General features: G+C 46.4%; 1 protein-coding gene and 1 long non-coding RNA gene across 3 annotated transcripts in view; one reads left to right on the forward strand and one right to left on the reverse strand.

Annotated features, from left to right (window-relative positions):
* LOC132413046 (uncharacterized) overlaps nt 1-13,442 on the reverse strand; it is a 72,018-nt gene extending 58,576 nt beyond the window's left edge. Inside the window, exon 1 of the long non-coding RNA XR_009516587.1 lies at nt 13,364-13,442. This is a non-coding gene — a long non-coding RNA (uncharacterized lncRNA). The remainder of the gene's footprint in view (nt 1-13,363) is intronic.
* On the forward strand, nt 1-25,109 carry VXN (vexin). Of its 2 annotated transcripts, XM_059994719.1 has the most exons (7): nt 1-258; nt 5,694-5,749; nt 13,985-14,135; nt 18,109-18,170; nt 20,721-20,812; nt 22,700-22,885; nt 23,281-25,109. In XM_059994719.1, exons 1-6 carry the CDS (start codon nt 192-194, stop codon nt 22,881-22,883), a joined length of 612 nt encoding a protein of 203 aa, XP_059850702.1. In that variant the 5' UTR covers nt 1-191; the 3' UTR covers nt 22,884-22,885; nt 23,281-25,109. The 2 variants fall into 2 exon arrangements, with proteins under 2 accessions (XP_059850702.1, XP_059850701.1); XM_059994718.1 differs by having other exon boundaries at nt 22,700-25,109.
* The last annotated feature ends 256 nt before the right edge of the window (nt 25,110-25,365 follow it).

Genomic DNA, 25,365 nt, shown 5'->3' on the forward strand with positions numbered 1-25,365 from the left:
AAAAAAGACAGATGGGATTAGAAAATGTTGCAGTGAAGACTCTGGAATGAGATGAGATCACAGCACCAGCCTGTCTTTTGTGGACCGGCACAATGATCCCCGAGCCAGACTGGATTAGGAAACCTCGCGACTAGGGGTTCAGAGAGAGGCCTCCGGTTCCCAGGCACTTTTGGGGAGAGAAGGCTGAAACGATGCATCAGATTTACAGCTGCAGTGATGAAAATATAGAAGTTTTCACCACCGTGATTCCTTCCAAGGGTGAGTAAAATTGCCCTCGACTGTTTCCTTAACGTGGCAGGCTAAGCAGGAGAGTAAAGACAGTCATGTGCTGCCTTATTACGGTTTCTACCCCCAGGTTTCTGAGGTCGGATGGTCTCTCTGTTTTGACCGTGTTTGTGGTTGTTTCTGAAAAGGAGGCATATGAACATCAATCATTGAGAAACAGTCCATCAAAGGGGAAATGAGGGCAGCTAACTACTCCTCGTTTTACTTAATTCGATACTGGCAACCCAGTATGCCAAACGAAAAGTGACAGCAAGCCATTGTTTTAGGAAACAGACATGAAAACAAAATTCCCAGGGCAGACAGATTCTTTCCTCTTCTCCAGTGAGCAAGTGGGTTCTGAAATGAGAAGCAGCTGGCTCAAAAGTATGATTTCTAACTGTGCCGTGAAATATGAGGAGGGATCATATTTCTGGCAGTGGCCTAAAGTCCAATGAAGCGGTCCAAGAATGCCCTGACCCAGGCTGGCCTCTGCACAGACCCCAGGGCCATGCTCCCAAACTTAACCTGGCACTGGCACCGCCAAAGAGTGTGACTTTGTACAAGCCCTGCTGCTCTGAGGTGAACGGTGTCAAGGCCCGGGAAGGGCTCTGTGTCCCTGGATAGTTCCCTTGCCCCCTGCAGAGCTGGGCCCTCTCTCCTGCCGCCCCTGTGCTCTCCCTGCAGCCCCTGTATTGCTGGGAGAGCCTGGGACCCCGGCTTAGCCCCTGATCTCATTGTCAGACTGAATGAAGAGGGCCGGATGTCTGCTGGTGCTGTGACCCCCTGTTCAGACAACCCCTTTCTTCTTCCCATGTCAGCCATCGACACGGCCACTCCTGGGGGGAAGGGAGAGACTCAGCCTGGCCACAAAGAGAAAGCCAGCAGAACATAAATTAAGCTTTAGACATCTATTGCCAGTCAGAGGGAGAGAAGAAAAAGCTGGGAGTCTGCCCACGTGCTGAAGTTGGGACACCCTCTGGAGACTCGGGAATGTACCTGAAAAGTCAAAGCCGACCCTCTGACCCAGCAGTTCCACTCCTGTAAATGCTCTTATACGTGGATGCTTACAGGGCCACTGGGTCCCCAAGGGCAAAACTGAAAACAACTTGAATGTCCTTGAAGAGGGGAAGGGGTAAAATGTGGTGTCATCAGACTCTGGAATACTCCACAGTAGTCAACAGGGAAAAGAACTGGCTCTATGTGTGTGGACACAGCTCCCAAGAGCATCATGTTGAGAGAAAAAAAAAAGCAGGCTAGAAATTATTAAATTTGTACAGTACTATACATTGTTTATGGATACATATCTAGAGAAAAGCATAAAAAACATAGGCTGGCAAGACACAGATAAAGTTAGTGATAATAGTAGCCCTGGAGAGGGAGGAAAGTAGAATTGGGGAAGAGTAGAAAAGGGACCAAAACTTGTCCTCTCATTTGTTATTCCTCTTGTATGAGAAGAAAACAAATTGAAAGCAAACATGAAAATCTTAAAATGTCTATGTTCTATAATTTTTTTACATTTAAAAACATTTAAGGGAGAAAAACATCAAAGCTGAATGGTCCTATTCAATTAAAAACTTATTATACGATTCAGGAGCAACGTCATACTTCACCTGAAGAAAATCATTCAAAACAGGGCCTTTGAATCCATTTGCTTAGCAGAGTAGTCAAGAGACCCACCACCACTTATACGCTGTGTGACCTTGGACAGGCACTTAACCTCTCTGGGCCTGAGTTTCCACTCTTATAAAAAAGGAAGAACTAGAACTTACCTCTCAAGGTTATTATGGGGGAAAAAATGAGATATAGACAAAATACATAAAGCATCTAGAACAGTACCTGGCATGGCAGTAAGCACCATTAAATACATCACTTACAAAGTGATTTCTATTTTTATTCCATATTCTGAGCAATGAATATGTTTAGTCAAAGATAAATATTCAATCCTGTATTTCTTTTCTGCCATTTTTATTCATGGCCACCTCCTGGTATTAAATCAGTCATCAGTATTCATGGACATGTCACTGCTCAGGAAGCTGTTCTCTAGAAAAGGAATATCCGCAGTTTTATCTTAGACTGTAAGTGGAGAAGTCCGCCTCTTCCTACGCCTTGTTGTGCCTCATCTCGCCTCCTCCAGAGCATCAGGCATAAGGCTCTCAGTGGGCGAAGACGGGGCCAGGTCTTCCTAAGTCACTGCTTATGAGAGAGACTGGTAACTCTTCATTCCATCCCCATGTTTCCTGCCTGCAGAAATATAGGCTGGTTTGATTTTCTCTAACAAGGGTTAGAGTCCTCCCAGGTATGCCCTTTCCCACACGCTCCTGTGCACAAGTTCAGCAACCTAGTGTTTAAGAGCGCAGGCCTTGTTCCACCACCAACTGTGTGACCCTAACCCTCAGTATCTACCTAAGAAATAGAGCCAATGAAGACACCCGACCCCAAAGAGTTGCTGTGAGGAGTGAATGCGAGAAGGAAGTAAGTCGTCACCTAGTAAAGCTCAATGCGAGCCATTATCACATTTATCGTCGTCGTATTATATCCCTGTTTTCCAACATACACACATACATATATAATGGGTTCAACCTAAATCTACGTACTTTTTTTAGCTGAGCCATCTTAAAGCTCACAAAAATATGGCAACAGCAAGTGTTATGGTGTTTCTCAAGTATTTTAAGGCACAAGACATAGATCAAGTCTGTAACTGAGGACAAGTGTGTATTTTTACTTCCTAGAGAGAAGGAGAGCCCTTTAAGGGAAAGATTTCATAGGCACAATTCACAGTAAATATAAACGATAAAATCTGTGGTTTTACCAAGAAGTTATACCAGAAGTCACTTCCTGAAGCTCACCAGTGGGTTTAATTCTAGGGTGAACAGCATTCAAAATAATTCTCTTGGGGATAAACAACAATGCGGCGGGGTTGGCAAGGGGAGCCGGGGAACAGCAGGAGGAAATGGAGAAAACTCCAGAAAGAGAACTCCTGACGGAGGCTACAGTCTCTAGAAGTTATCACCTCTTCCTTCCACCTGCCCTCACCTTGCAGAGAAAGAGGAGAATTGTATCAATAATAACCACCACTAATTCCTGGGAACTCACTCTTTGCCAGGCGCCGGGCCAAGGGCTTGATAACGATTAGACCATTTAATTCTCACTGCAGCCCTCTGAGGTAGGTGCGAGTTTTACCAGAGAGGAAAGTGAAGCTTAGCAAGGATGAGTCATTCGCCCAAGTCACACAACTGGCAAGTGGTCAAGTTGGGATTTACACCCAAGTGAAAGGAGTCTGGAGCCCTGGCTCTTAACCAGCCCTCTGCTCGCCTGGCTTCATGGCAGCAGGCGCTCTGCAGAAAATCACACAGCTCTCACCTGAGCACTAATCTGAGCTGTGACAAGAAGTCATTTCCATTCTAGGCAGGGCAGTGGCAGGGTGGGATTTCACTTCCAAGTAAATCACTTTAGCATCAATGTGCAAAAGAGATGTCCGGGTGTCTCCACTTTCAACAAAATGCACACCTTTTTCCCAACCAAGTAACTTTTTTATGGCTAATTGATTCTTCAAGTTTTTTTTATTTACTGTGGTAAATAAAATTTACCATTGAACTATTTAAGTGTTCAGTTCTGTGGCATTAAGTACATTCATATGCTTGTGCCACCACCACCACTATCCATTTCCTGAATTTCTTCATCTTCCCAAACTGACACTCTGTACCCATTAAATAACAACTCCCCATTCCCTCCTTCTTCCAGCCCCTGGTAACCTCTGTTCTACTTTGTGTCTCTATGAATTTGACTAGTTGAGGTATCTCATATAAGCAGACTCATACAATATTTGTCCCTTTGTATCGGGCTTATTTCACTTAGCTTAATGTTTTCAAGGTTCATCCATGTCACAGCATGTTTCAGAATGTCATTCTTTTTTAAGGCTGAATGATATTCCATTGTATGTCTATACTACATTTAGTTTGTCCATTAATTTGTTAATGGACATTTGGGTTGTTTCCACCTTTCAGCTATTATGAATAGTGCTGCTATGAGCTTTGGTGCACTGGACCAAGTAACATCTAAAATTGCAATTGCCCACCTCCTAGAGTAATGGAAACAAAAACAAAAATAAACAAATGGGACTTAATTAAACTTAAAAGCTTTTGCACAGCAAAGGAAACCATAAACAAGACAAAAAGACAACCCTCAGAATGGGAGAAAATATTTGCAAATGAAACAACAAAGGATTAATCTCCAAAATATACAAACAGCTCATGGAGCTCAATATCCAAAAAGAAAAACAAACCAGTTAAAAAATGGGCAGAAGACTTAAATAGACTTTCACCAAGGAAGATATACAGATGGCCAAGAGGCACATGAAAAGATGCTCAACATCACTAATTATTAGAGAAATGTAAATCAAAACTACAATGAGGTATCACCTCATGCCAGACAGAATGGGCATCATCAGAAAATCTACAAACAATAAATGCTGGAGAGGGTGTGGAGAAAAGGGAACCCTCCTGCACTGTTGGTGGGAATGTAAATTGATACAGCCACTATGGAAACCTCCAGTATGGAGGTTCCTTAAAAAACTACAAATAGAACTACCATATGACCCAGCAATCCCACTACTGGGCATATACCCTGAGGAAACCATAATTCAAAAAGAGTCATGTACCACAATGTTCATTGCAGCACTATTTACAATAGCCAGGACATGGAAGCAACCTAAGTGTCCATCGACAGATGAATGGATAAAGAAGATGTGGCACATATATACAATGGACTATTACTCAGCATAAAAAGAAACAAAATTGAGTTATTTGTAGTGAGGCAGATGGACCTAGAGTCTGTCATACAGAGTAAAGTCAGTCAGAAAGAGAAAAACAAATACCATATGCTAACACATATATATGGAATCTAAAAAAAAAAGGTACTGATGAACCTAGTTGCAGGGCAGGAATAAAGAGGTAGACATAGAAAATGGACTTGAGGACATGGGTGGGAGGGGAAGCTGGGGCGAAGTGAGAGTGGCATGGACATATATACACTACCAAATGTTAAATAGATAGGTAGTGGGAAGCAGTCGCATAGCACAGGGAGATCAGCTCAGTGCTTTGCGACCACCTAGGGGGGTGGGATAGGGAGGGTGTGAGGGAGGCTCAAGAGGGAGGGGATATGGGGACCTGCGTATGCATGTGGCTGATTTGCTTTGTTGTGCAACATCAACTAACACAACTAACACAGTATTGTGAAGCAATTATACTCCAATAAAGATCTATTAAAAAAATAAAATAAAAAAATAAAATTGCAGTCGCACCCACCTCTTCTTCCCAACCCCCCTCCTCTGGGCCCTGTCCCACTCCAGGTGCAAACCCTCTCCGTATTGCTACTGCAGCTACATCAGTCTCACAGGTGTTCTCTAAAACCATTCCTTTCTCTCTTTGCAGTGCCCAGTCCAGCCAGAAGAAGAGTCAAGAGCTCTCAACATCTCTTAACCAAGAATGTAAGAAAACTTCAGTTTTGATCCCTTTTGTTGACTTTCATTAAAAAAGCAGTGTCTAGCTTCTTCACTCCCCACCTCCCCCCTACATCCACACTCTCCACGGCCTGGAAAAGTTTTCCGTAGCCCATGTTGCTGTTGCATTCTCCATCCTCCACTTAACCAAAACAACTGACAAATGTCAACCAGACAACAAACAGTCCTGAATTGGACCCCCTTCTGTCATTTTCCCCACAGAGAACAATTTTCATTTTATATACACATTTTTTTCCTTAAACAGAATCCACAGTGTAGGTAGAGCATCCCTGACTTGGGTGTTCTATTGTTGGCATTTGCAATGTTCCACTTTTTCACTATTATAAATAGCAGTGCAATGAATTTGTACAAAATACTGTTTTTTGGATTAATCCTATGGTGCATAGGCCTCAAAGTGTAATTAACAAGTAAAAGGATAAGAACAGTTTCATCCATCCATCCATCCATCATTTGCATTCCTACACCTGTGCTAGAGTGGAGACTAGAACAGTGATTTTTTTTATTTTTTTTTATTTTTTTTTTTTGTGGCACGCGGTCCTCTCACTGTTGTGGCCTCTCCTGTTGTGGAGCACAGGCTGCGGAAGCGCAGGCTCAGTGGCCATGGCTCACAGGCCCAGCCGCTCTGCGGCATGTGGGATCTTCCCGGACCGGGGCAGGAACCCGTGTCCCCTGCATCGGCAGGCGGACTCTCAACCACTGCGCCACCAGGGAAGCCCAAAACAGTGATTTGTAAAAGATGGCTTCTGCTTCTAGTTTCGTCACATACTACCCGGAATTCTGGACAACTGCTAGGCTTCCAACAATGCTTTTCCATTTCCCTCCAGCCTCACCAGCACTGGCTTTCATTTCTTTGTATTATTTTTTGCTTCTTTAATAAGCACATGCATTACCTTAAAATTAGTTTACATGTCTTTAGAGCCTGTGAATTTCTCATTTTACTTACAGATTTCTTTATACATAAGCTGTCAATACATCTTTGCACTTTAAAAGTTTTATTTTAATTGCTAATTGTTCCCTCCTGGTTATACTGGAGTTTCTATCACAATTGTTTTTGTAGAACACTATTTTGATTTGCTAAGTATCTCAATTTTTAAAATCCTATTCTCCATTTAAAAAAAATTTTTTTAAGTGTCCTGGGAATGAGATTGGTTTTAGTCTTTGTTGTTTTATATACATTTATTACTTTTTAAATTCCCAAAACAGGATGGGCCCATTACAAAATTTCAAATACTAAAAAGATGTAAACTATGATATCAGAAAATCCTGAGAAGCTATAGAACATAGTGGTTAGGTATGCAGACTAGAGTCAAACTGCCTGGTTTCTTCCATTTCCCACTTTTAAATCCCAGTTCTATCCATTTCTAGCTATATGACCTTGGGCACGTTGCCTAACCATTCCAGGACTTGACTTGCTTAGCATTAAAATGGGGAGAGTGAGGGCTTCCCTGGTGGCACAGTGGTTGAGAGTCCGCCTGCCGATGCAGGGAACACGGGTTCGTGCCCCAGCCGGGGAAGATCCCACGTGCCGCGGGGCGGCTGGGCCCGTGAGCCATGGCCGCTGAGCCTGCGCGTCTGGAGCCTGTGCTCCCCAACGGGAGAGGCCGCGACAGTGAGAGGCCCGCGTACTGCAAAAAAAAAAAAAAAAAAAAAAAAAAAATGGGGAGAGTGAGAGAGCACATCCCAATAACCACTGGAAGGAGCAAATGATTTAATACATGTAAACTGCTTAGCCCAGAGCCTGATACATACTGAACATTCAATAAGCACTGGAGTTTTTTTAATGAAAATTTCTCATATAACAATGTATAATTATCACGCTTTATTGCCCAATAACATGCTGTTTTGCAATTTGCTTTTTTCACTATATAAATTTTGAGCATCTTTACATGCCAATTAATACATACAGATCTTCCCCATTCTTTTTAGAGGCTGCATAGTATGCCATTGTATGAATGAATGTACTATAATTTTTTACCCAAACCAAATCTGATGTTTTCTAGATTAATTATTTAACCAAATCATCAATAAATGAGGTTTCCCCATTTTCTCCAGTTAAACAATGCCACAAGAAATATTCTTGAACGTATTTTTTATGTTCTTATGCAAATGTTTTTGAGGATAAATTCATAGATATGAAAATGCTGGGTCATCAAATCAACACCTTATACTTAAACGTACACAATGTTATATGTCAATTTTAAAAAAGAAAGAAAATGCTCAAAGGATAAGAGCATTGAAAAAATTTTATAGCTATTGCCAAATTCTTAGCAACTGTTTTAAACTACCTTTACCAGAACACCTGAGCCAACACTATATGGTATCAAATGTTGTTAATCTTTGACAATCTGATAGGTGAAAACATCTCATTGTTTTAATTTGCATTTCTTTAGTAATTAATATCATTCTTCATCTTTCCATAGATTTTGATATTTTCTCCCTATGGGTTAAAAGACATGTCTTTTGCTCATTTTTCTGTCAGTGGTTTATCCTTTTTTTAAAATGACTTTGAGAATATTTATATACTAAGAAAGAAAGGGCTTTTAATGGGTTCTTTGCTGTAGTGCAAGAAATTCTTGTATTTCTCATGATCCCTAAAAACTTCGGCACACAGTCTAGAAGGAAAATGCTGCTGACTTTCAAGGAACAGTGGGTGTCACCAAAAATGGAAAGGGGAGGGGTTGTTTGTAGGTAATTTAGAGTTTGAGCACAGACTTGCGTTTGGCATTACAGTTGGTCCCTGACTTATGACAGTCTGACTTTCATGATTTTTGTCTTTACGATGATGCCAAAGCGAAACGCATTCAGAGACCATACTTGGAATTTTGAATTTTGATCTTTCCCCAGGCTAGTGCTATGGGGTACAACATACTCTCTTGTAATGCTGGGCAGCACAGCAAGCCACAGCCTCCCACCAGCCACACGATCACGAGGGTAAACAAGGATACACTTAGAACCATCCTGGACCCAGACAAGCATTCTGTTTCTCACTTTCAGTACAGTATTCAGTCAATTACATGAGATATTCAACACTTTATTATAAAATAGGCTTTGTGTGAGAAGATTTTGCCCAACCATAGGTTGATGTAAGTGTTCTGAGCACGTTTAAGGTAGGCTCAGCTAAGCTATGATGTTTGGTAGGTTAGCTGTATAAAATGCATTTTCAACTTATGATATTTTAGGGGTGTTTATCAGGATGTAACCCCACTGTAAGTCAAGGAAGATCTGTACTCTGGATCTGAAGGAGCCACAAGTCATTCATGACTCTGGGAAGATCCTTTGGGAATTAGGAATATTTAGTTTTCAATCAAGTTCTTGCCTTGAATTTCTAACCTTAAACAGTGTTTCTGTCTGAGTCACCACTTATACCAATACCTACTGGCTTTATAAGGACAGAACTGTGATTACAAAAGCTTAAAAATGGAAACTAAATCATACTCTCTAGGAGATAAATAAGGTGCTAGGGAAGAAATTTCTCAAGGGATTTAGAACCCAAACAAAGGAGACAACTCTCTATGGTGGACGTGAAGCCACAGGGGCATGAGCTTCACAAAGCCCCCAAAACATGGGGCACCGCCTCCTGGAGTATCCACTGACTTCAGCCAGGCTCTGCAGAACCAAGCTCCCAGCTTTCCTGGGAATGGCTTATGACTTTCCCTCCCTAAAACATTTTTACTCCAAGGGGAATAAAAATGACTCAAGTATATGAATACAAATAAAAATTGCTTTTGATGGAAAAAAAAGAAAAAATAGAAGGTAGGGTCTTGTCTTCAAATACGCATTCTTCCTCCAGGTAAGACAGCTTAATAATGCTCCCTGGCCTTTGAGCTCTCCTCTGAATTTCTAATTTCCCCTAACAGCATGACTCATCCTTTGCTCATAAAACTCAGACCCAGCTGCACAGAACATTCAAATTAGAAAAGACAGGAAAGGTCTTAGTCTACCTAAGACGGGGGAACTGAGTCCCAAAGAAGAAAGAACTATCTCTGACCTTTTCTTTTTTTCATCCAACTGGCTCTTGGCTCCCCTCTGAGTTCCCGAGAAAATCGTTCATATTTTGCAGCTGCTCTAATGTACCAATATTTAGGACTTTGTCCCGAAATTCTTATTTGTCTCTATTCTCACCCCTCGGGCTACCATACGGATGTCAGGTTCCTTCCTTTACAAGTATCTCTTTCCTCTCCGAATCGTCCTTAGCGCGGCACTTTCCTCTCTCTCTGGACCCCTCGTAAGTTACACGTTCTTCTTCTACAGCCACCCAGTGTTCCTTCTCTAGGCGGCTTCACTAGTCTTTTTCTCCCCATCCCCTCTGATTCTTAAGCAATTTTACTGACGTCCTGATCATCCTGATGCCGCAGACATCGTAAGAGCAGCTTAAAGGAATAAATTTACACCAAAGCGTGGGTTAGTTAGGGCTTCCACAGCCCCTTCAAAATAAGCAGCAGCACCATCATCAGGAAAGATGAAGGAACGGGAGTGCGAATGTCACATTCTTCCCGGATTCCAGCCTTGTGGAGGAGCAGTGATCTGATGTTTCCATCTGGTGATCTGATTTTTCAAAATGCACTGAGCAATCAGTTTGCACTTGAAAGTTCTTACCTGGATGGCAGCACTTCCATGGGTCTGACAAAGAGCACTTCCTTAGGAGTTATGAAACCATGATCCTTGTTCAGGCTGCGCCCCTTACAGCTCTGTGACCTTGAAGACACCCGGCTTCCTCTGGCCTCAGTTTCCCTGTGTGTAAAATTAGGGAGTTGGGCTAGAACTTTACTCTGGATGCCGTCAACCAAAATCATGATGATCCTTCATCACCTAGGTCTCCCCCGTCTTTCTAACTCCCTACCAGCCCCCTAGGTCTCTGATCTGAACCCAGCAGGGAAGCATCAATTTATCACAGTGAATCTGTTACACAAGTACAGCCCCTACTTTCAGCAGGCAATTCGTTGAACTTGGAAAGGGAAATCCAACATTAAACACGTCTCCCCTTCACCCCTTCCCCATTCCCCAATCTCACCCTTGTACTCAGGGCGCTCAAGAGCCTGTGCTCAGACCAGTTTGTTCTAAGACCAGCTGCAATATCCAGCCCGGACCGTATCCTACAGACCAGAAAAAAACCAGGCTGTCGGGAGGCTTTCGGGAGGCCACAGCCATGCACCCAGCTGTGCGTTCCCTGGCGTGGGCCTGACGCACTGCCCTGAGCCCTCTCAGAGCCTCCACAACTGTGGGGCATGAGAAGCAAGCGCGAGGCCAGCTAAGAAAGGGAAATCTTCCGAGCTGAGCCCTCTCCTCTGGCATCCTTCAGGGCCGAGAAGATACCCTGCTGAGGCACTGGGCCCTCAGTCAGGACCTGGGAAGTAAGCAGCCTCACTCCCACCCCAGGAAACCTACATCCAACAGGGGGCGGAGCAGCTAATGCTCCACTGTCTCCCTCCCCATTCCCTCCTCCCACCCACAGTGCAGAGAAGGGCTGGCTGAAGTTTCTTGTTCCTAAAAGGAAATATTTGCTTTCTTTTCAGGGGAGGAAATGCTGGGCCTCCCCACTGGACTCCTCAGGCTTTCACATCCTGCCTTACTTCCTCCTTCTACAAAATGGGTCGGAAAACACACCAGTCCTTACTCATTAGAGGAATGCTGAAAAAATGAAAACAAAATTCAAAATAGCTGTGATGAGAGGTAGACAGCCAAAGGCTTGAATGTCAGTAATGAGGCTCAGGTCTCTCCCGTTGGACCTGGAGGTCCACATTCCAGGGGGAACCCTGAGGCCAAACGGTACACGTGTCCAAAATGCCATTAACCTAGGAAATTCCAGTATTCTGGGCGACACCATGGCAGAGTGCAGTGCTAAGAGGAGGGAAGGAAATGGAAAAGCTGAGGGGACTGTCTGTGCAGGGTGGTGAGTCCAGACCACCCACTACTGCACCTTACAGCCCCCAGTGAGCTGGCGTAGGGCAGACGGGTGCTGCCCCCAGCCTGCACTGAAGGCTTGCTAGAAAACCAACAGAAACACCACCTTCTAATCATTTTGCAATTTACAAACATATCAAATCAACACATTGTACTCCTTAAACGTATACAATCATATGTGGAAATTTATATCTCAGTAAAGCTGGAGGAAAAATATTTTTAATTATTGGGGAAAAAATCCCACATGCTGCAGTGCCCAGAAGAGAAAGGGCACTAATCCTAAATGATCCTTAATTATCATCATCTTTCTCCAAAGGCAAAGAATGAATGAGTCTGGGTCCTAAAACGGGCCTGAGAAAAGTTAATTTCCTAAGCCAGATAAGACCAAATGTGGGATATATTACTTTTTTAAGCAAAGGACTATTTGTGATAAACTGAAGCAAAGAGTGACAGCTCCCCTTCCTCTGCTGGGGACGGACGTGACCGCTTCCTGATGCTGTAGGTAAACAGGTGGCACAGGGAAAGAGAACCTGCTGTGTTCCTGAAATCTCTGCGAATGACCAGCAGTGACTCCGCCCCAGTACAGCAAGGGTGGTCAAGAGGATGACCCCTTTCCACATAGCCTCGAAGTACCAAAACTGGGGTTTGAACTCAGGTTCGCATGACCCCAAATGGAAATTTATCTTCTTCATCATTGACAATCTGATAGGAGAAAAAACAACTTGTTTTAATTTGCATTTAATTAGTGTTGTTCAGCACCTTTCATGTTAACCGGCCATTTGCATGTCTATTGTCAATTAGCTGGGTTTTGGCCCCATTTTTCTATTTTTTTCCTCTTTATTGATTTGTAAGAGTTTTATGTACATAGCAATAATTCCCTATTATATGTAACAAATGTTATATTGAGCCATATTCTATTCTAGTGTCTGCTGTTGTTTGTTTGTTTGTTTGTTTTTTAACATGCATCTTTGGTCTGTCTGGTATTCATTTTCGTATGAGAAGTGTGGACATGGATCCATTTCCCCCAGTGGCCTGACATTTATTCCAACAATATTTATTAAAGGTCCAATTTTTCTCCACTGAACTGAAATATAACCCTATTATAATACTTAAAAATTCAGTCTTATTTGCTTCAGCTTCCTCCACAATTGTTACATTGGACAATGGAGGGGAAATCATCAAAGGCTCGACTGTAAAGGCTGAAATGGGTCCACCTCACTCACAGATAGACTGAGTACCAGGAGCTGGCACAGAGGTGCCCTCGCAGGATGTCTGTAGAAGGAAGGAACGAGTGAGCAAGAGAATGAGTAAATACAAACCTCAGAGAAGCTGCAGTTCTAACCTGCTTCAAAGGAGTGAAGACATTCAGAATGCGCGACCCCAGTGTCATGGCTATGCATTCAAACATGCACGATATGCGCCCCAAATTGCTAAGATTCCCTTTGTCACCCCCGATATTAAGATAAAATATGGTACTATTTGTCTCAAATTTGTACATTTAAATTATTTCAATGATCTAAGTATTTTTATTATCATTTTAAAGGCCCATTTCAGTGGGCCCTGACAAAAGGGGTATTCCTCTTCATGTACTTTCCCAAAACCACTATTCAGCAGGGGATCATTATTGAAAACACCTTAGCGTGTAGCGTTCCATTCTGGCTTGCCACAGTTTCCACTTACCGAGCCACAGGTCGTGGAAACTCATCTCTCAGCTCCAGCTGACAGGCACTCTACAAAGTAGAGGAAACGTGAGCGTCCGGGAGCCGTGCCTGCTTTCTCTGGCCAGCAGGTTCTTCCTTTTTACAACCTGGGAATCAGCTGGGCCCCGAGCCCTCTGCCTAGGTCTTCCCTCCGCTGGAGCATCCAGAAAGCTGTCCTCTACGTGAACAAGGGCACCCACTGAGCTACAAAGACTGTAAGAGCCCGATTTCCAGGGCTTGTCCTCATTTCAAATAGCCTGTTCTATTGTCAAACTATGTCCAGCCCTGGGCAGTTAACTGGCCCCAGTCTGGGGCCTGAGGGCTCAGTCTTCTGACTCTGTGAAGGGACAGCTGGTGAGGAGTTCCCAGAAACCTCATTTTCCTGCACCATGGTGCCACTGGACATGCTGAAGTTAAACACAACACTTCGCCGTTTCAGGCCAGTCTCCCCAGGTTTCCTCGCTGCTCCCAGCAATGGCTGGAGTCAGGAAGGCTCCGTGTCAGCACGAGGTCCGTCCGCAAAGCTGCAGTCCTGGCCTCAGCTGTGGAGGCTGAGATTCTAGGGGAGGAACAAGCTGACGGTCCTTCCTCCCCCCCGCAGGTGGTGATCGAGTCCGACCTCTACACGTCCCGGCCCCTGGAGCTGCTGCAGCACCGCAGCGACCACCGCGACGGCGAGGCCCGCAGGTCGAGCTACTTCCAGAACGCACGGCCGCAGGGCGCCCACCCCGCCAAGACCCCCGCCCGGCCCGGTACGTGCGTCACGGCCCGGGTCCCCGGAACCTCCCTGGGGGGCAGTGGTCCACTTAGAGCAGCTGCCGCGGTGTCCGCGAACTGGCTTGTGTGGGCTCTAGCCACGTCGTGATCCTCCCTGGCGTCCTCCATCACGCCCGGTGGGCGGAGCACCTGCACGTGGGGCCGCCGCCTTCCCCAGTGCATGCCGGTCCTGCTCTGAATGCACCTGCTCGGGCGCCCCCCCCCCCCCGCCCCCACTGCAGCACCACAAAACTCCTTCTACCTTAAAACACTCGCTGCTGGGTCTGCGTGATGAGCAAAGATGCTCTCATCTACCGCCTAGCTCCACAGGCAGTCCTGCGGAATTCAGGAGGAGGTAAACATCATTAGACGCTGGGGGGAGAGGAAACCAGTGTACACATGACGCATGAAGCGAAGGAAGCTTACGTTATTTTACAGGGGTGTGTGTGTGTGTGTGTGTGTGTGTGTGTGTGTGTGTGTGTGTGTGTGTGTGTGTGTGTGTGTGTGTGTGTGTGTGTGTGTGTGAGAGATTATACAGGCTCTTCATCAGCTACCATCTTAAAATCCCACCATTTTAAATTTGAACGCCTTAAACTATTTCAACAATTTATAAAAAGAATTTAGAGACAAATTTGTTTTGAAAGCTGGAAGCATTAGAGTCTTACCTTCCACACTATTTTGAAAAATGGCTCCCACCCCAAGCAGTTAAACAGGAATCTGTGTCTAGCCTGCTGAAGTCTGTGATCGTATTTAGCCTTTAATTCCTGGCTTAGGTTATTTCTGTTATGCCCACAGCCTCAAGTTATTCCTATTTTTAACTCCAGAAATACACAAAAAGTCTTGGACATCCTTTTCAAAGCTGTTGGGTGTCAACAGTTTTGTATGTTAGAAGAACTGAAAGTAGACTCCATTGAGTGTCTCTTTATCCATCCATCTCCTCTCTTTCCTCCCTCATAGATGTTAGATTGGATCTCTAAGGTTTCTTTGGTCACTAACACCCTGATCCTGTTTTTAAGATCCTACGTGTAAGAACCCATAAGTCAAGCTATATTCTCTAGTTAAGGGATTACATATATACATTTTTATGGAGAGTGAAAGCCTTAGGGAAACCACAATGTGCCTTGCAAATTGAGAAGATCATTTTTTTCCCTCTGTCTATATATAAGTGGGTGGGTGGGTGGTGGTTGCCTGTGCGTAGAAAGAAAAAGAATATCTTCTCTACAAAATCACAAAATGAATTTAGAGCCATGTTTCTCAAATTTTAATGTGCAGAAGAATCACCTGGGAATCTCGTTTTTATGCAGAGTCTAATTCAGTAGGACCAAGTAGGGCCCCAGATTTTGTTTCTAATAATCTTCCAGATGATGTTGGTCCAAGGACAACATACTGATTAGCAAGGATTTAGGGAAGATCTAATGGGTGGTTCTCCAGGTGGCATCCCTGGAGCAGCAGAACCACCTGGGAACTTGCTGGAAATGCAAATTTGGGGTCCCACCCAAGACCTATTTAATCAAATTCTGGGGTAGGGCCCAGCAATCTGTTTTAACAAGCCCGCTCCCAGGGTGACTTTCCACCTCCCTGAAGGTGGAGGCCCACTGATCTCTGCAAGCACCCCCTGCCGATCTACAGAAGAGGAAACTGAAACCATGGAAACTGACTTACCCAAAGTGCACTGCTCATCAGCAGCAGAACTGAGATTAAACCTCATGTCTCCTGATTTGCCAGCTAATTGCGTCTTTCCCCCAGAAAATAATGTCTTTCCAGCTGTCTGGTTTTAGGGGCTACTTTCCTCCCTAAGTAGCTTGTGGAAGCTTGGACTGAAGGGGAGAACAGCAAGTTATGAAATGGAGAGACTCTGCCCGACATATGACAGTCAGCTCATGCAGAGAATGTGCTAGTCAGGTTTTTTAAAAAAAAAGAAAAAAAAAAGATTGAGCTGGGCATCGATTCAGTTCCTTCAGCTCCCACAATCTGACAGATTCCAGAGGGGATGAGAGGGAGGGAGGGTTTCTGAGTCAAAGCCAGACCCACAGGAAAGGCTGGGCACCAGCCTTGGGCACGAGTTTTCCATCCTCCAGTCAGAAGGATATGTGTCTCCAGGGATCTCAAATCTGGAGACGTGTTTCTTTTCTGAGCTAAAGGAGAAGGCTCCTGGGTGCTGTAGCCTTCTCACGTGGGAGAAATATGCTCTGAGGAACCTTGGAAAGAGTGGGGACTCTGAAGCCTTGAGCAGGTGAACCTCAAGGGCCCGGAAAAGGGGACACCCACCTCCTGGGCTGGTGGAATGTCTCCACTAGGATGTCCTTGGGACATCTCAAAATCAACTTGTTCAAATGGAATTCGTCTTCCACCTTCAAACCTCTCTTGCTTTCTCAGCTGGTGCCACTATCCATCTTTCTCTTGCTTTCTCAGCTGGTGCCACTATCCATCTTTCCAGCAAGCCGCTGGGATGTTTATCCCAATACCCCCTTGTCCTCCCCACCCCCGCTCCACACACTAACCACTGCCAGTGTCAGTTCCTCCGTATGTCTCATCTCTCCTTGGTACCAACCTCAGGCTACCGGGTCAGACTCCCTTCATCCCTTGTGTGTAGCCGCCAAGCCTGGTCGTCAGCTACCAGTCCTTCTTGCTCCACAGGCTACCAGAGGGTAGCCTAAAGCAGCATCCCTCTGCGTTAAACACTGTGTCCTCTCCACCCCCAGATGCCCTCCAGACCACGCCCAAGGTTCTCCAGGACCCAGTCCTCTGCTCACCTCTCCAGGGCCACCTCCTGTGACACTCCTATCCCTGCCAATCCATGCACAGAACAGCCCTGAGCTGTGGTGTAATTGTGACCACTCATTATATTCCGGACCTTCCCCGATACGTTCTCTCTGCAGATTGCCCTCCCTGGGTCTCCCCACCTAGCAACCTCCTCCCAGAATGGGTTAGGGGGTCCCTCGGTCAAGTTTTCCCAGCCTTGCAAGACCACCAAAGAGGTCAGCTTACCATTCCCTAGATCTTCCTCACCCAGCTTCATCGTAATTGCCGTGCATCTCTAAAGCCTGTTTCCTCATCTATTATGACGTCTACCTGTGAGGGTTGTAGTGAGGATTAAATGAGACAATGTTTATGAGTCTTACACTCAGCACAGCGACTGACACAGTAAATGCTCAAAAATATAAGCTACTGTCGTCACTGACGCCAGAGCATGGCACACCGTGGTCTGATCTTGGTAGCCTGTAACTTCATTTTATTGGCCTTGAGATGTTTTCCTCGGGGTGGGGGGCTGGTGTTTCTCTACGCTGTAGTCTGATAGCATGGGGCTCCTCCAGGAACATCTGCCCCAGGAGGGACTCGACTGAAGGCCAGCCTTCAGTGGAGCCCCACTCCACCCCATCCCCGCCCATCACCAGCTACCTCAGCTCAACATCTGGATTCCCAGCAGCGGGTCAAGCCTCAAATAAAGGCATAGAAAGAAGGTTCTCACATACCTCTCAGGCCAGTGCCTCAGGACTCCGATAACCTCCAATCCTCCCACATTATGAGGCTTACTTCCCACAGCAGGCAGGACTTTGAGCTCATTTTCACAGAGGCGTGTCCAGGAGCGGCAGGTTAAGGGACTGATCCCAGCTATAAAGACTTAACTCCTGATAACCTCTTGTGATCTGGCGCTTTAGGAAGAAAGGAGGAGCTGAGGGCACATTCTCTGAGTCCCCTACTGCAGGCAGACCCCGTACTGAACACCTCCACACACGTGATCTTATTAGACCTTAGTTCTAACCTCCCCAAGAGCGCCAGGGGTGCAGGTGACCCACTGGACAGTTATCCCATTGCCCAACCCTAGTGCGTGATTTTGCTGCTCAGTACAAAGGCCCTTAGAATATTCCTGGCTTGTGATTGATTAGCTAAGGGATAACTGATGCAGAACCCAGGGGAGCTGGAACCCAGAGTACCACTGAGTAACGTCCCCTCCGTTCACCTTTGCAGTGGGGATTTCTGAACCCAAATCAGCAAATCTGCGTGGGAATCGAGCATACAGCAAAGCTTTGGTAAGTAAAATCAACCTGGTTAGTGTATCTGCTGTGCTTTAACCTTCTTGTCCTGTCCGTGCCATGAAGACAAAGTGTCCTTTGTTCCAGGCCTGAGGATTATTAGAAAAGTGTAGCTGAGGGTTCTTTGCTCCTAAAGCCTACCAGCTGGTGGCACGCCACTGGCCGCCTCTCTCTTTCTTGCCAGAAATTCAGCTCTTAGGTGGACAGAAGGTATTACCTAGCGGACATCTCAAACAGGGGGGAAAGAAGCAGTGTCTGTGGCAGGCCCCTGCCAGGTGGAGGTGTCTGACCAATTCCCAGGGGCAGCTACGGGGGTAAAGAGATGCAAGGGTCTCGAGCACTGTGAAAACACAAAACACCATCACCTCAGAGGAACTGCTGAGCCACCTCCCACTGGGAGCTCTGGGGCAAGGACTGTCCATCTGGGCTGCCCGAGTTGGACCCAGCTGACCGATCCTTTATATTTTCTTCCCGCTCTTTCATGGCATGCAGGCTGCCCAGGACGGCATGACCTTGGGCGAGGTGGCCCTCTGTAGCCAAGGACACCGGAAGGAGCTGAGGGCCACCTGCTCCCCGCCCTCCCCAAGGGGGAGGGCAAGGCCGCTTGTCCTTCCCTGAAGGGGGATCCGGTAGTGCATGTCTGGGTCTAGCTCAGCGTCACCCTGAAAAAATACATCTCCTTCATCATCCTCTGGGAATGAATGTGGGTGTCCCCTGGGTTAGCACAGAAGGGGTGGAGTGGTGGCTGGAGGTGAGGTCAGCTCGGGCATCCTGGGCTCTGCGGGCATCAGCTCTCGAGATTCATGGAACTAGAACACACTGGAGAGAGTGTCTGAGTCACCCGCTCGTCCTTATGGAACAAACTGGACAGAGACGCGAGCGCTTTGCTCCTGGTCTGGGCAGGAAATCGAAGCCAATTATTTCATTTAGGTCATCCCTGTACTAGGAAAACCACACAAAGGGCAGGGATGGGACAATCAGGGGCCCCCTGTCCCAACCTGGGACGCAGGGGAAACTGAGGATGGCTGGGCCATTACCACAGAGTGAAGGTGGTCAGGCTGCGACAGCTCGAACTGCTGCCCTCAGCTCAGCCCGAGGCTAAGGGGAGAGGGCAGCTCACTGCCTTGGATTACTTGCCCCCAGCCCCCGGGCTGGACTCAGTGTCCTTGGCAGAGAGGAAGCTGCAGCTGGGAGGCCAGAGCCAGGTGGGATGGGACAGGGTGGTGATGGGGAGGTGGTCACAAAGGAGGGGGCGACAGTAGTGCAGAGGACAGAGCGGCAGCATGACTGACCCTTTCCTCTGGGTCTGAGACGGTAGGGCTGGGGTCCTGCAGCTCATTGGAGCCCCCATCCCAGGGCAGAGAGCAATTCAGAGCTCGAACAGCTAAATCTGATTTTGACGCTAACATGCGCTGGGGCAAACAGGATGGTGGACGGCCCGGGAAGAAGCATGTTTCTGGGCTGCTGGCACAATGGGGAGGGACAGCTCCCGAGAGGCCACAAGGTGGCACAGTGACTCTCCCCACAACCTTTGGCCCGTGCGGGAGAGAAGGGGCAGTGACTCCTGGTGTCCTCAACCTGGAATTTTCCAGCAATTTTAGGAATGTGGTGATCTTAAGCCTTCCCTGGGGCATGGGGTGGAGGTGCAAAGCGGAGGTCCACTGACTGAACAAACTCCAAACTCGGGACCTAGCCCTGCTTGAGCTACCAGTGATTTTTCAATTCGGTACATGTTTCTTGAGCACTCACCACCTCCTTTAAGGAGAGCTCAGGAAGGCCGCCAAAGGATAAGCCCCAGACCCTGTCGTTCGCATGCCATTCCTGGGGAGACTGCACCGGCATAAGAAACAAGTAGACAACCGTAAAGAGAGAATTGGTGGGATGCCAAAACATATCACATAAGGACTCAGTGCTGTGGGGATGCAGGAGACAGAGAGAAATCAGCTGGGGCACCAGCCTGAGGGGAGGCTTCCTGGAGGAAGTGGTCTTTGAAGGGTAGGCAGAGATGAGGCTTGATCCAGAGAATGAAGGAAACGCTGGGTGAGTGAATCCAGGAGGGGCCCAGGGTGTGTGGCAGGTCTTGTGGGAAAAAAGGAGGTCCTGTCCCAAGCGACTGGTCCTGAGGCTGCAGCAGAGAAAAGGGAGAGGGTGACACTGATCTTGCAGAACCTGCAGGATTTGACAACAAAGTGGACACAGACCATAGGGGTGCAAGGGGGGACAGAGGCCTCGCAAGACTGAGTTGCTTGCTTTCAAGTTTCTCTATGTAGGTGGTTCTCAAAGTGGGATCCAGGGACTAGAGCACTTGGGAACTTGTTAGAAATGCAGATTCTCGGGCCTACATGAGACCTACTGAATCAGAAGCTGGGGTGGGCCCAGCATTGCATTAACAAGCCCTCCCGGGGGCACCTGGTGCCCGCGGCAGTATGAGGACCATTGCCCTGGGTTGATGGTAGTTCAGTTTAGCTGATGCCCTTTCCAATGGCTCCAGCCACTGTCGGAGCTGGGGACATGGCACCATCCTCACACTCCCTTCTCACAACCTAGATGCCTCCGGTGGCCCGGATCTCGGTGAAAGCTCCCGCCGTCCTGGAGGCGGCAGCTCTGGGCTCGGAGAACGGAGCTGTTCTGACCAGAGGGTAAGTGCTGTGCCTCCAGCCTGGCTGCCTCGGGGCTCCCCACCCGCTCCTGTCCTGCTCCTGGGCCAAAGAGTAACAGGTGGCCGTCTGTCAGACCCTCAAGAAGCTAAAACAGAATCCCTGCCAGCTGTAAATTACCTTTTAATGAGGGCACTAATCCCGGGTTTCTGTGGCCCCATCAACTTTTCCCCTAGGATTAAGCCGAAGTGTTTTTGATGGTTTCCACTTCATTAACCCCACTCTTTAGACTAGGAGAAGTCTAAAGAGGGAGGGGTTTTGGTTAATTAGACAAATGTAATCACAGGCCATATGCAGAGCCTCCTGAAGGCATGCTGGTGTCAGAAATGCCTCACGAATTAGATTAAGGGCCCCTGCCCAGGTAGAAAGTACACAAGATACAAATGTTTCAAACCAAAAGCAGGTTACTATTAACTCTGACCCAGAACCAGCAGCTAGAGTAGCAGGAGTGATAAGCCCCCCAGGAAGGCCCTCACTGCCTTCAACATGGCACAAAGAAGACGGCAATAAGAGTCTTAAACTCAACTCAGCGTGTACATTTACGCCCCCTTCATCATCTTCCAGACTGGAGAGAGCAGAAAAGTGGCTTCGGGGATGATGAAGGGTGTGGGTTCTTGACTCAGATCTGCCTGCGTGCCTGGCACCGCTGCTGACTTGCTATGACTTCAGGCAAGTTGTTCAGCCCTCCGTGTCCTCGTTTCTTTAAAAACAAAACAAAACCCAAAACATGGGGACGATCATAACCTCTTGAGAGATTACTGTGAGAATAGGATGAGATAATGTGTGAAGAGCTTAGCACCAACGGTTGCATCATTTTTCAAGAAGCTTACAGTCTGGGAATCGGAAAGACACGTGCTTGGCAAGGTGATAGATGCTCACATATGAGGGACCATGCACTACAATATCAACCCAAGGTATGCACACCTTGAAAGCTGAGGGAGTTAGAGGAGGAACAGACCAGTGTGAAGCCCTTTTAGGTGAAAGAAAGCCATCTAGAATGAATGATAAAAGCCAAGCCACTCAACGTATTGGGACCTAGTTAGAGAAAAGTATCTTTTCGATTGTATTAAGTTTATAGTAGCAAATTGTTGTGAGCAGCAATGGCTGTTACTGCCTGCTGCAGTAACCAGCAAACGCGAACCGTGTGCCTCAAGAGAGGCGCCCTTTCCATCCGCGCAGCTGCATCGCAAAGGGTTCTTCTAAATGGCCCGTTTCTCTCTAAGCTTAGACGTTCTCATTTCCATTTGTTCCTGGACCCTGGCTATTGAAAAGAAAACGAAGGCCATTCTTTCACTGAAGGAGAGCAAGTGAGAAAAATGAACATTTATTGATGTGGACCATGTGCCAGATGCTTTGTGACCTTATTTTCCTCCTCACAAAAGCCCCTTGAGTTAGATGAAATTATCCCCATTTCGCACATGAGGAAGCTGAGGCTGGCTGAGGTCAAATCACTTGCCTGAGGTCACACAGTAAGTGGGGAGCAGGATTCAGCCCCAGGGCTCATGGGCTTTCAATAGCTGACGCTTTGTGACATCTGCTCTTTCCAGCAAGATCGTTTGTGTAGAGGTGGAGGGATGGCGGGTTGGGGTGAGGAAGGGTAGAGTTTGGAACAAGAGCAGAACTTGGGATCCATGAGCCAGTGTGCTCAGGGCCACCTGCTTCCCTCTCCCCATGCAAGGACCTCCCTGGGGCAGGGGGATGGGGTGTCATTCCTGCGTAGGCCCCAACAGCAACCCTCCACCGTGGTCACAGGATGTATGAGCAGAGGAGGAGCGAGGGCTCTGGCTCCTCTTATCGAGGGCAGCAATTAAAGAAGGACAGGCTCAGCGCAGTGACCGCCCTCCTCACCCACCTGTGCATTTTCTGTAGATCCAGGCACCTCAAGAAGATGACTGAAGAGTATCCTACCCTCCCTCAGGGAGCAGAAGCCTCCCTACCGCTGACAGGAAGTGCTTCCTGCGGCGTCCCCAGCATCCTCCGGAAAATGTGGACCAGGCACAAGAAGAAGTCTGAATACGTGGGAGCTACCAACAGCGCCTTTGAGGCTGACTAAAGGTGACCCTTCCCAGGTGCCCTGCGCTGGCCCGAGTTCACTGCACAAGGGAAGGAAACTTCCAGATGGGAACTGAGCGACATTCACCTCTGCTACTAGCTGGTCCACGCACATCACCCTCCAGTACTAACTAATCGCCCCGGCTCAGGAAACGGGAAAGGAACCTCCCTCGAAGGCAAAAGAAAACTGTTCCTTCTTAGAATCGATAAAGCCATTGGTCTGAAAGTGACTTCGGGAGGTCATCAAGTTTATATCCCTATATTTAAGCAAAATGGCACCAAAATCAAACTTTCCCAACCCACTTTAAAGACCTCCAAGGAAGCAAGCAGGCAATTACTCAGTCTTCCTTGTGAGTCGTTCTAATTTCCAGTATAAATGTAAGAATTTGATGTTTCAGGCACTTGGAAGCACAATGGTTCTCACTGTTCCTGCCACCATATTTATTTCATCTTGATGAGGTACGATTTTTAGTGACAAAGCGCTATATATATTTACTTAGTAGTTCTAATATTCATTTGAGTGTATCGTCAAGATCAGTTCTGATGACGCTTGGCATGATTGCATGAACTCTGTATTCTTTTACATGTGATTTTTCTATAGGAAAACATGATTTAAATCTTTGAATGCTAACATTTTCTGAAGTGACACAGTCTAGTGGAATTAATAATACCTTGCTTGGGTATAATTATTTTAACTTTTGAAAATGCTCTCCCATCCATTACCTCTTACATTCACAAAATTCCTGTTAAAGAAAGCACAATTATTCCCAGTCTACAGATGGGGAAGCTAAGGGCCTTAAGAGGTTATGCGACTAGATACCAGGTAGTGGAACTAGATCCCAGGTCCTCAGCTTCTGCACCAGACTCCTTGCTTTGCCTACTCTAGTAACTGATTTGAGGATGGTTTTGAGGGGTAGGAATATGTCTCTGGGGGCAACATTTGAAGGAAACGATTTGACAAAGTTAGAACCAGTACATGATATAAATGATGTAAACCATTCATATGGTTTCATAATATATCATATTATGCTTTCCTTCTTTTAATGGAAATGTCATCATCAATTCTATATCAACATCAGTAGCCTTAAAATGATAACATAATGATAGTTACCATTTATTAAATGCTTACTATGTGCCAGGTGGGTTAGTGAGCACTTTACATACATTATCCCGATCTTTCTGTCAACTCTGAGTTAGGTGGCCTTCCCCATTTAATAGACACGGCTTTAAAGTAGTTAAATGATTATTAGGATTACCCTAACCCATATGGGTGTCAGGCTCCAATGCCTGTGTTATATCTACTCCTTCATACAAGAATATTCAGAACATAGAGAAGAACCAAGGCTAGTAAATAATTTTCATATCAAATGCTAAGCATAATTGATTGGCACAGGCTGCCTAGAGTGCTGTGTGGAGCTAGGATCTGAGATAAAGGAGTGCAGTGATCAACTGGTAATGCCTGCCTGTGGAGCAGATTAGTGGGATGTGCCTCACATATTTGTCATCTGTGGCCTCAACTCTGCCCCCAGAAGGCTTGTTTTCTAATTCAGAAGCTTAAATTAATCCAACCCACTTAACAAAACCAGTGACTCCATGGTGAATTTTAGTCTAAGACCAGGTTGGAAATTGCCATTTTTTGGTTACAAGGAAGACCTGGGCCACATCACTGGTCTCAGACTCAACTGTTATTCACATGCTGCTGCTCCGTGACCACATGTTGCTTTTTGATCTCTAAATTACCTGCTTCCACATCTCCAGGTGAAATGTAAGAAGGCATGGGGGATAAGGGGCCTGGGCTTCCGGGCTTTCACCTTGCTGACCTCTGCTCTTCAACCATTGTTTTAGACTCCGAACACCCAGTCCTCCCATCAGAACATGACTTGGAGATTTGGGCATCAAGTGCTCTTTCAATGAAGGTCCCAATGGACTGTGTAATCGTCTTACAGTGTATGGGTGAAGGGGCCCGGAACAAAGGTAGGGAGAAAACAGGTAATTCACACTGGACCTATCGGAGTATCCTATGACTATTTATTTTAACTTATTTACTTTATAACTGATGTCCTCTATTTGTATGTGGCAGCTGGAGATCTATGTAGGCTGGAACTTATTTATTTTTAATTTAAAATTTTCATGATGAAGTGTTTGCCTTGTATAGAACATTTTCATTGGCCAGTTCAAATAAAAATAAAGTCTGCTTTGTTTGTGACATTAATAAATCAGCACAAGAGTATGCCTGGGGCTCCTTCATTGAATGAGAGAAGGCTTTCACAAAAGGAAAGAATTATGCATCTGTACCTCATTGCTCCTTTACCTAAATGAAAAGGATTGTGAGAAAGAACCCAGCATGTTCTTTCCATCCTAAGGCAATGTCTGGTTTTGATATTACGGGCCCTGCCCAGCAGTCAGCACCGGAGCCACTTCTGTTGAGGTCTGGCCTGGCCTGACCTGTGCTCTCAGGGTTCACCCTCCTCCCTGGGATGCTG

Source organism: Delphinus delphis, chromosome 17 (assembly GCF_949987515.2).
Source record: "Delphinus delphis chromosome 17, mDelDel1.2, whole genome shotgun sequence".
Taxonomy (NCBI): Eukaryota; Metazoa; Chordata; class Mammalia; order Artiodactyla; family Delphinidae; genus Delphinus; species Delphinus delphis.

What these genes read in the sequence shown, in the direction of transcription:
- VXN (XM_059994718.1), top strand. Translation starts at nt 192, where the DNA reads ATGCATCAGATTTACAGCTGCAGTGATGAAAATATAGAAGTTTTCACC. An exon ending in CACCGTGATTCCTTCCAAGG is followed by an intron (nt 259 to 5,693) that starts GTGAGTAAAATT and finishes CTCTCTTTGCAG; the next exon opens with TGCCCAGTCCAGCCAGAAGA. An exon ending in AACATCTCTTAACCAAGAAT is followed by an intron (nt 5,750 to 13,984) that starts GTAAGAAAACTT and finishes TCCCCCCCGCAG; the next exon opens with GTGGTGATCGAGTCCGACCT.